Source organism: Artemia sp. Qi Xiang Cuo, chromosome 10, assembly GCF_049724085.1.
Source record: "Artemia sp. Qi Xiang Cuo chromosome 10, ASM4972408v1, whole genome shotgun sequence".
Classification (NCBI taxonomy): domain Eukaryota; kingdom Metazoa; phylum Arthropoda; class Branchiopoda; order Anostraca; family Artemiidae; genus Artemia; species Artemia sp. Qi Xiang Cuo.
Window position 1 is genome coordinate 39,387,987 of NC_142803.1, and position 11,244 is coordinate 39,399,230.

General features: G+C 33.6%; 1 protein-coding gene across 2 annotated transcripts; it reads right to left on the reverse strand.

Moving 5' to 3' along the window:
- Positions 1-1,209: 1,209 nt before the first annotated feature.
- Positions 1,210-9,914, reverse strand: LOC148947751 (uncharacterized). 2 transcript variants are annotated; one of them, XM_089095405.1, is made up of 3 exons: positions 9,723-9,914; positions 5,274-5,438; positions 1,210-2,918 (listed from the first exon to the last, which is right to left on the reverse strand). In XM_089095405.1, the coding sequence occupies exons 1-3, from the start codon at positions 9,775-9,777 to the stop codon at positions 2,032-2,034; spliced, it is 1,107 nt and encodes a 368-aa protein (XP_088951531.1). In that variant the 5' UTR covers positions 9,778-9,914; the 3' UTR covers positions 1,210-2,031. The 2 variants fall into 2 exon arrangements, with proteins under 2 accessions (XP_088951531.1, XP_088951533.1); XM_089095407.1 differs by lacking the exon at positions 5,274-5,438.
- Between the last annotated feature and the right edge of the window lie 1,330 nt (positions 9,915-11,244).

An 11,244-nucleotide genomic window follows, 5' to 3' on the forward strand; every position in this document is an offset into this window, starting at 1 on the left:
AAATATTTGCTAGAAGCCCGGAGAGGGGCGCGCCCATCACTAAACCATTTATTTGCTGGTAAAAACAATTACAGAATTGGGAATACATTGAGTACTTGTTACAGAGTTTAACCAAGGTTATTAAGACTTCGCAATCTATTCCTGCTGTTGAAGCTTCTATTAAATGATAATTTTCTTTGATTGTATTTTCTATTAATTGTTCAGATACTGCTACATCAACATTTGTATACAAATATTGGGTATAGGCTATATGACTTACAATGTTAATACTTACAATATATGACCCCCATATTACATTCTTTTAAATGTTTTCACTTTTATAATTTTAAAAAATCAAAAATTAATAAGGTTTTTAAGGAATAAATATTAGCATATGTATATTAAACTGACAGTGCACATTCATTTGAATTTTTTTCAGTAAAATACAAATTATATTCTGACTTTTAGAAGGCATAGGGGTTTTGAACTCTACTCATATTAATTTATGTTTGTTTTGAGTTTGACTGTGTTATTTATTTTAGTTTCTGTTCGTTTTGGGTTTCATTTAGTTATTGATACTGATTTGTGGTAGTTACGCTTGGTAGTATCATTTGATTGTAGTTTTCTTCATTTTTGGTCGAATGGAGTTCTTTACTTTTTCTTCGTAAAACTTATTTTGTGGAAAAAGTTTTTTTTAATTAATATCAGAACAGATTGAAATGTTGTAGGGTAGATGTCCATGTTTTTTATTTTCAAGAAACAAAACAAAACTTTTCCCAACTGCTGACAAATACAATTTCCCAACCATTCAAAACCAAAGCTTTCGGGTCTTTTCAAACATCATAAACAGACAAAACAATGTTTTCAGTTTTTTTTTTTGCGGTTGGGTCTCTTGGTCCTAAGATACATAATTTTGTACCTGTGGCTGAAATTTATCTTAAAGGGTTCTTTTTTCTCTTTTTTTAATCGAAACTAGAGTAATTCAGTGAAGATCTTTTATAAAGAAGAAAAAGAAACACATAAGCCTCAAATTTGTTTTTGTCAATTGATCCATGTTCCCCGTTTCTTTAGCCTTTTGATTCTTTTCATTTTTTTTTTGTGGAACTAAATGAAACAAATGACAACTAATTACATCGTGCTTTCTTGCACAAGTTTTTGGTTGCTTAAAAATCCTAATTATTATGCATTTTAGTTTTGGACAAAGTAAACTTCTGTTTCTTTTTTAGATTATCAATTTAAGAGGAAGTTTTTTCGGAAGATAAGGATTAGCCTTTTTTGGCTCGTGTTTCCACATTGGTCATTGGATGAAAAGACAAGCTTCACTTGCGAAAAAATGGAATAACCGAAAATAAATATTGAAAGTGCTACTTTAAATATGAGAATTAGCCAACGTCAACAGCTTTAATTCTTCATCAAATTTTCTTCTTTAAATAAAAATCACTATTGTTCCAAAGGTCTTGTTGTAGTCTATAAACTGAGAGGCTTTTTCTTGAATAAGTTGTTAGATGCTAATTCAGAGCCGACTTAAATGAAAATACTTTTTTGCACAAACCACGTTTAAATGGTGCCTCACCTGTATAAACTCTTTGGAGCTCATACGAAGATCTTGATGTAGACAAGCATTTTTTACATATAGCACATTTGTTACAATAAAGCAAATATGTATCACTACTTTTCACACGGTGATGATGAAATTGCTAAAGAAACTAAAAACATGATAAAAATAGAAAAAAATAATTCGATGTATTACCAGTTGGTTGTGAGAATAATAGCCACAAACCAAAGAGAATACAGCTTGTCTTAAAACAATCTTTCGAAACTCCTGTATGCACTTTCTGATGCCAGTGAAAATTGCTAACATCAGAAAAGTTTTTCTACTCACATCCAATATGATAGATTATTCACCTATATGCAGTCTTTGATGCGTATTCAAACAGCAAACTTGCGAAAAACACTTCCCACATAAATTAATTTGCATTTATTAAACATTAATTTTGCATTAAGCAACAATTCAGTAATTAATTAAGCTACGATTAATTAAACATTATCAGGCTACTCATCCGTATGCCCCCTTTGGTGCTTGTTCAAATTTCCTGCTTGAGAAAAGGTTTGGTCACAAACATCACACTGAAACAGTTTGTTACCCGTATGTATTCTTTGATGACTTTTCAAATTTCCTGCTTGAGAAAAGGTCTGGTCACAAACATCGCATTTAAACGGTTTTTCACCCGTATGAATTTTTCGATGTGTTTTCAAATTTTGTGCCAGAGAAAAGATCTTGTCACAAACATCACACTTGAACGGTTTTTCACCCGTATGAATTTTACGATGTGTGTTCAAATTTCCTGCTTCAGAAAAAGTCTTGCCACATACATCGCATTTGAACGGCTTCTCTCCTGTATGCGTTCTTTTATGTCTGTTCAAATCTGCTACATGAGAAAAAGTTCGGTCACATACATCACATTTAAACGGTTTCTCACCCGTATGCATTCTTTGATGGGTGTTCAAATTTCCTGCTTGAGAAAAGGTTCGGTCACATACATTACACTTGTATGGTTTTTCACCCGTATGCAATCTTTTATGTTTGTTCAAATTTTCTGCCAGAGAAAAGGTCTTGTCACATTCATCACATTTAAACGGCTTCTCACCTGTATGCACTCGTTGGTGGTGGTTCAAATGCCCCATTTGAGAAAAGATCTTGTCACATACCTCACATTTATAGGTTTTTTTCACTTTATGAATTCTTTGATATTTTTCCAATTTTCTAAACTTTTTACTTTGCCGGCAACTTATCAAACCTGTTTTCTGATTTTCTAAGCCTTTTCCTTCCGATTCAGATGCACAACTATTTGAAAAACTGCTCGAAGAAGGATTCTTTGAAACAAGTAGTGACGTATTTCCCTGTAAGTGTAGTCCAGATACGTATGGTGAAAAGTAACCTAAAATTAAAAAGTCTACAGAATAAAAAAAACGAATAAAACAATAAATCAGAACTAAAAAAAAACAAAAAAAAACAATATGTTTTAATATACAGTAAAAAAAACGAATTAAACCAAATATCAAAATTCAAAAACCGAAAACAAAACAAAAAACAATATATTTCAATAGTTTACAGAGTTAAAAAAACATTATAACTTCCGATATCTTTTAACAACTTATTTTATTTTTCAGATTCCTCTCCTCTCCCTCGAGGTGATACTATAACTAAATTTTAAAATTAGTTTTTTTCTAATTTAACAAAATAAGGAAAATGAAACCTTAAACGATCAAAAAGTATACCAAGGGGTAAACCAAAACATAAGTGAAGGATAGGAAATATTATAACAAATATTAGGACTTATTGTAACTAAAATAGGAAGAGCAAATTGAATACACATCATTTGTTAAAGGTAATTTTTTGGAGTAGCCGCAAAGCTTTGAATTAAAAAAGTGATGAAAGTCACGCTTTACTCAGGTCTTACAAATACAAGTTCAAATAGGGATAAATCCTTTTAATAAAAAGTGAAAAGCAATGACAAAAAAATTCCACATATTTCGGTCAAACATTCAGTAACACCGTCGTCAGCAAATATACAGTATTTTTTTTCGTTGTTTTTCACTGTATTTTAAAAGGATTTATCACTATTTGAACTATTATTTATACAACCTGAGGAAAACGTTACTTTTGCCGCTTTTTTTAATCCAATCGGACTCGCCATTTTCTTCTAACTAGATAGGCAGTTAGATCTAGCTTCTAGGTAGTTAAGATAAAAAAAGCCAATTTTCTGCTTATTTCAAATTAAACCTGAAATTAAAATAATAGACAGGTTTATCTCTTATTTTATAAAGTAATATATACACTATAAATATGAATTGTATAATCTATATCGCCTGAGAATATTTGCCTGATTTTCGAAATAAGGGGAAACACCCCTAAAAGTTATAGAACCTTAATGAAAATCACACCATCAGATTCAGCGTAGCAGAGAACTCTACTGTAGAGGTTTCAAGCTCCTATCTACAAAAAGGTGGAATTTTGTATTTTTGGCCAGAAGAAAGATCATGGATGCGTGTTTTTTTCCCCAGGGGTGATTGTATCGACCAAGTAGACCTAGAATATCGTGGGAGGGCTCAATCGAACGAAAATTAAAAGTTCTAGTGCCCTTTTAAAGCAACCAAAGAAATGGAGGGCAACTAGGCCTCCTCCCACGCTAATTTTTTCCCAAAGTCACCCGATCAAAGTTTTGAGATAGCCATTTTGTTCAGTATGGTCGAAAATATAATAACTATGTCTTTCAGGATGACTTAATCTCCCACAGTCGCGGGGGAAGGGCTGAAAGTTATGAACTTTACACAATGTTTACATATAGTATTGGTTATTAGGAAGTAAACAGACGTTTTCAGGGGATTTTTTCTGATAGTGAGGGGGGAGGGGGCGGCGGTTATGTGGCAAGATCTTTCCGCGGGAGAAGGGACATTGCTATGAAGGGGGCGCCGGATTTCCCAGCATTATTTAAAAAACGATCAGAAATTGAATAAAAAGAAGTTTTTCAACTAAAAGTAAAGAGCAACATCAAAATTTAAAACGAACAGATACTATTACGTATATAATTGGGTCCACCCCCTAGTCAATACCTTGCCCTTTAAGCAAAAGATGTTTTAGTACTTTCATAAGAGCTATTTATTCTAATTATCGGCCTTTGTGAGTAAGGGGTCATTTTTAAAGAATTGGAACAAAATTTGAACTTTAGCGTAAAGAGCGAGGTATTGTCTAGGGGGCGAACCCCCTAATATACGTATTAAAAATATATGAATTTAGAAGTTCACTTACGTAAGTTAATTCGTAAGTTACGTATATTTATTACTAACAAAAACGTTCGTAAATAAAATTAAACAACTTTCGAGAAAGCCATTTAACAAATTAAGAGTAATAGAATATGCAAATTTTGTTTTAATTATTCATGTACGGTGAGCTAAAATAAAAACCTGCATTAATTCAATGATTTTTTTTAACTGAAAGTAAGGAGCGACATTAAAACTTAAAACGAACAGAAATTATTCCGTATATGAAAGTGACTGTCCCCTCCTCAAGGCCTTGCCCTTTACGCTAAAATTTTTTATTGTTTAAAAAAATGGAGTTTTGAGAAAGAGTCACACTATAGCGTAAAGAGCAAGGCGTTGAGGAGGGGACAGCCCCTTTAATATACAGAATAGTTTCTGTTCGTTTTAAGTTTTAATGTCATTCCTTAATTTCAGAAAAAAAACATGTTTATTTTATTTAATCAATCAATAAAAACACAATATTTCAGATCTACCTTCATTGTTAAAACATTTGGATTCCTGGGTGTCGTATTCAAATTTACATGGTCCTGAAATGCTAGTTAAATTAAGCAAAGGAACATCTTCACGTTTTGGTGACAAATGATGGTTTGAAAAACAAAAGGACTTCTCGCTGTCACATGGTAAATCATCTTCAACTTCTAAAATAAAATTTAAATTAAACATACATTTTACAGTAAATATTACTAAATAAACCTGATAGCTTTTTCTTTTTAGCTACGTGTGATAATGTAAATATACAGATATTATATGTATACATTAAATAAGATGTATATGCAGGTTTTTTCACAAATCGTTTTTAAAATCTACTTTTTACAGAGCAAAAGAAAACGAGAAAAATTTGACGAAACTCATTAACATAGAACGAATAAAAACCTGAAATTCTTGATAAAAAAATTCATAGCATAGAACGAGTTGCTGGTTAAGTGTAATTTAAGGATAACGTATTAAATACAAAAACAAAAATATAACATTTTGAAGCCTAACAATCACAAAAAAAAGATAATTAAAAGTAAAAAAATCCCAATCAATTGGGGTTTTCTGCATTAGTTCCCAAAACATAAAATACAAAATATAGCCCTCCAAAGTTTAGCAGCTGAACTCAATTAATTTTATTCCACTCTTACATGTATTATGATTAGATATTCCCATTTGAACCCCCTCCCCATAACTAACCGTGCTTAGGTAAAAATATTTCGTTCAAAATACCTGCAGAGGGAAAAGATTGACTGAAAATTTCTCTACAAAATGATAATTTGTCCCATCAAACTTAAAAACTAAAGCTGATAAATTTAATTAAAAAGTGTTTTGCTTCACAAAAAAGTCACTTTTATCACCCCCAAGCTCTTAATCGTTAGATCCAAGTACATATACTCCTACTACTACTAACAACTTGCCACAGCACCCAGCCACCAGAGGTCAACACAGTTATGCATGTTCCTCCTCGATCCCAATCTATTCAATGTTTCCCTCTTTACACCCTCCCATGAAGTTCCCATTTCCTTTAAATCTTCCTTTATGACATCCTCCCACCCCAACCGCGGATGACCTGCTTTCCGTTTAGCCCTAGACGGTTGGTCGAAAAGAAAAAACTTCGGCAATATGTCTTCCTTCATCCGTAAACCGTGCCCTAGCCATGTCAACCTTTCTCTCATTATAGTCCTAAAAAGCGGGATTGAACCACACTTTTTGTAAAGCCTAGTGTTTGAAATACGATGAGCAAGCCGGGTACCCAGAACAATCCGAAGACAATTTCTCTAGAAATCATCAAGCCAATCTTCATCCGCTTTTCGGTGCACCCATGCTTCAGAGCCATATCTGACCACTGTTGTCACTGTAGCTTTCAAGATTCTGATCTTATTTGCAAACTTATCTTCCTATTCTTCCAAGAGACTTGTCTAAGTCAAGTCCAAGTCTAAGTCCAAGAGACTTTTTCTCTCGCCATTTGATTCCGAGGTCTCCCATTGCCTTTCCTGTGCTCCTTAAGACAAAATCCATCAAAATGATCCATATAAAGGGGGATAGAACAAAACCCAGCTTAACTTCTGATTTAACACGAAACCAGCTTCTTACCACATTTTCTATCTTGACCGCAGCAGTTTTATTCTCCTACATAGCACTAATCACTTTAATGTGCTTGTCTGGTATAATAGAAAGCGCAATAGCACTGTCTAAGTACAGAACGATGTTGGTACAAAGTATTATTTGTTTTTTGGTTTTAGAACACGGCACTTCGTATCCAAGGAGTGATCGTAGTAACCTCAAAAAGGACTCATTTGGTTGGAAATTGAAGGGGCTAGTTCCCGTTTTAATTGTCAAAAGTGATTGGAGAGCAATTAACCCCCCTCCCACACCCATCACTTCCCCAAACACATCCAATAAAAATTTTGAGATAGCCATTTTGTTCAACGTAGTAGAAAAGTACGGGAATTATGTATTTGAGGATGATAGCCCACCTACGGCCCTCAAGGCAAGGGTTGTAAGTTATGCCCCGAAAGCATATAAGGTTTTTATAAAAAGTGTTGTCGTAGAAACTTCAAAAAGGACTCATTCGATTCGAAATTGAGAGAACTAGTGCCCTTTTTAATATTCGAAAGTTATTGGAGGGCAACTAACTCCCCTCCCATTTTTTTAGATATCAGTTTTGTTCAACGTAGTTTAAAGGCCCAGAAATTATGTCTTTGAGAATGATCACTCCCCCACAGCCCTCAGGGCAAAGGTTGTAAATTATGCCTTGGGAGCATATAAGATTTTTTATAGAAAGCGTAGTCCAAGAAACCTCAAAAAGCGCTTATTCCGTAGGAAATTGACAGTGCTAGTGCCCTTATTAATAGTCGAAAATGATCGAAGGGCGAATGCCCCCTCCACACCCTTCATTTCTCCAAACACTTCCTATCATTATTTTGATATAGCCATTTTATTCAGCGTAGTTGAAGGGTCCGGAAAATATGTCTTTGAGGATAACAACCCGCCCCCAACCGCCCTCAGGGTTAAGGTTGTGAGTTATGCCCTGGGGGTATATAAGGTTTATATAGAAAACGTTGTCGATTGGAAATTGAGAGGGTTAGTGCCCTTAAAAGGGTTTTAATAGACTAAATTAATCGAGGGAAGAATTCCCCCCCCCAGGCCCGTCATTTCCAAAGACATCCGATCAACATTTTGATATAGTCATTTTATTTAACGTATTTGAAAGGTCTGGAAATTATGTCTTTGAGGATGACGACCCCCCCCCCCACAGCCCTCAAGACATGGGTTATAAATTATGCCCGTGGGGCATAAAAGGTGTTTGAAGAAAGCGTGCAGAAACTTCAAACAGGGCTCATTTGATGGAGAAGTTGAGAGAACTAGTGGCTATTTTTAGTATTCAAAAGTGATCAGAAAAGGCAAATGACACCCCCACGACCATCATATCCCTAAATACTTCAAATCAAAAGTTTGAGATAGCTATATAAATATATATATATATATATATATATATATATATATATATATATATATATATATATCACACACTATATATATATCACTATATATATATATATATATCACTATCATCACACACACACACACACACACACACACACACACACACACACACACACTATATATACACACATATATATATATATATATATATATATATATATATATATATATATATATATATATATATATATATATATATATATATATATATATATATATATATATATATATATATATATATATATATAGAAGACAAGCAACACAGAGAATCATAATATACACTGTGCTGTGTTAGGACCTTTCAAATTTCCATGCGTTCCCTGTGGAGCCCTCCATTATCCAGAGGAAATAGGATATGTATATATATATATATATATATATATATATATATATATATATATATATATATATATATATATATATATATATATATATATATATATATATATATATATATATATATATATATATATATATATATATATATATATATATATATATATATATATATATATATATATATATATATATATATATATATATATATATAAACTTTGCTTTACTAAACAATCTTCCTTGGTGTGCTAATTTAAAAACCAATCAATACATTTCTATTCTATTTTTCTGTTTCTTTATTTTGTTGATACTGCTTCAGCCTTAAAAAAGGCTCTAAAATACTTATATATAGCCTATCATTACTAAGTGCTTCCTATAAAACTTAACCCCCTAACTCTTACTAATGTGCTAATATATAGTCAAGCCTAATTATATATTTCTGATGCATCTTGCACTACAGAACTCTTTTATTTCAATGCAATACCATGAACTTAATCAATATTGATAAATTCAACAAACAGAAAATCGTTTTTCCGATTTTTATGGTGATTTGATTAATTGTCCAAAACACAAAAATAAAAATGGTCTCTCTTTTGTTTTAGCACACCTTGTTTATGTCACCTTCCGAAGAGAAGCTATTCTAGACTTTTACCTATTTTGAAAAATTAGGCAAGAAAGGAGAAAAATGTTACATTAAGGGAATATTATACTCAGAGTTCTGAAAAGGATGTTCAATAAAGATTATTCACTCTTTTGAACTTAGTGTTTCCTTCTAAGTTGACCAGTCCTTCTGTAAGATTATTTAAATCTATTTTGAACCTAACCAGGATTCAGGAACGGGATGATTCCCCTCTCCCTGTACAGCCTAGGAGACTTCAGTGGCTATCTAATCTTCACTTCTTATTCTTCAAGCATGTATGCAATTCATTCACAGTGAAATGAAATACCAGTGAACAAACTATCAAAATTGAGCTGGACTCAGTGAGATAATTCCCAACCTTTGACTACCAAATTAATTAATCAGAAGAAAATCCTCTACCTGAAAAAAGTGACTTAATTTCTTGAACATTATTCTATCCTGAGATATTAAGCTTGGAAATTACCCTTGTTATGTTGTTGTTGTTGTTTGGGGTTTGACGTGTTCAACCAGTCGGTCATATGCGTTTGTATCACTCGATTATTCTATGCCTTCTATAATCACTAGCTTGCTTGGGTGTCACTTCAGTCTATATTCATTGAGCCACATCAGGTATCACTTATTGTGCTATTGGTTGGGGGCTATTCACCGGCAGCAAATGCCTACGGAGAAAAACGAGAATCAGAGTAATTCAGCAGTGCTTTGTTATAAAACAATTAAAATACATTTACAACACAATTCAATAAATAATGCAAATATACATCATTCCTGTCACATACACCAAATATAAAAAAAAGTTGATAAAGCATAGATAAAAAAGAGAAAATATACTAAGTGTGATGACTCTAAAATGAGCTAATGTGGGGGTAAAAAAAAAAAAAATCTTAATGGGAATGAACCAAACCAGTAGTCTTAACAAATCTTCCTAAAATGTTTGTGCTTAGTCGTCTAGCCCAAGGAGGATACGTGTGATGTCCCAGAACAGAGCGAAATTTTAACGCCCTAAATGCCCTCTCACAGCAATTCCTTAGTATTTCTCTCTCCTTTTCATATTTTCTACAGTTGAAGATGATGTGATACATATCTTTAGACACTCCACAAATGTTGCAGTTGGGGGAATGGGCTATCTTCCAATGGAATAATGTTGGTTTTGTCTTGGCATGGCCACATCTAAGACGAAATAGAAAGGTTGAAAGGACGCAAGATGAGAGGTACATTTCTTTTGATGGCTGCTTGTTATCACAGAGATCAGGGAGCTGGGTATGGAAAAAACAGAGCCAATCCTCTTCTTCCTCCAAAATTTTTGAACTGATTGAAGACAGGAACTCCGGACCAGTAATAGGGGTTTGAGTGATCAGACCCAGATGGGAGGCTTGTTTTGCAGCATGGCCTGCTAATTCATTTCCTGCTATACCACAGTGTGCTGGAAACCATATAAATAGGATTGATATACCCTTTCTTGCAAGTTGTGTAGCCAGATTTTCATTCTCCATGGCAACATTTCTTGCTTGGTGTTGGTGGTGTGAAAGGTAATCCGGAGCTGACAGTGAATCAGTGCAGACAATATACTTCTGATGTTTGGTGTCTGTTTGGCTTGGTATGGCTAGAAGAGAAAACTTAATTGCCATAAGTTCTGCAGAGAAGATTGTCAGGTAGGAGGGTAAGTGGTAGGAAAGAGACAGGCTCTGGGAGGGTATAACTACTGCACAGCTGCATTTTGTTTCTGTCTTTGAGCCATCTGTGTAAACTTGGATGTAGTCCTGATATTGTGCCAACTGTCCCAGGAATATGATTTTCATCAGTGGTATTGATACATCATTCAGATGGTATTGATGACTCTATGACAGATCTGTGGAATAAGTCTGTCAGTAGCTCAACAAATGTATCAGGCAAATTTTTCAACATCAAATTGTGAATTCCATCAGGGCCAGTTGCACCAGGCTGGAGCTTTGAAATGGTGTCTTTAACTTCCTGAAAGCTGAAATGGG

What these genes read in the sequence shown, in the direction of transcription:
- LOC148947751 (XM_089095405.1), bottom strand. Translation starts at nt 9,777, where the DNA reads ATGACCGACTGGTTGAACACGTCAAACCCCAAACAACAACAACAACAT. An exon ending in ACAACAACAACATAACAAGG is followed by an intron (nt 5,439 to 9,722) that starts GTAATTTCCAAG and finishes ATTTTATTTTAG; the next exon opens with AAGTTGAAGATGATTTACCA. An exon ending in CAAATGTTTTAACAATGAAG is followed by an intron (nt 2,919 to 5,273) that starts GTAGATCTGAAA and finishes TTTTAATTTTAG; the next exon opens with GTTACTTTTCACCATACGTA.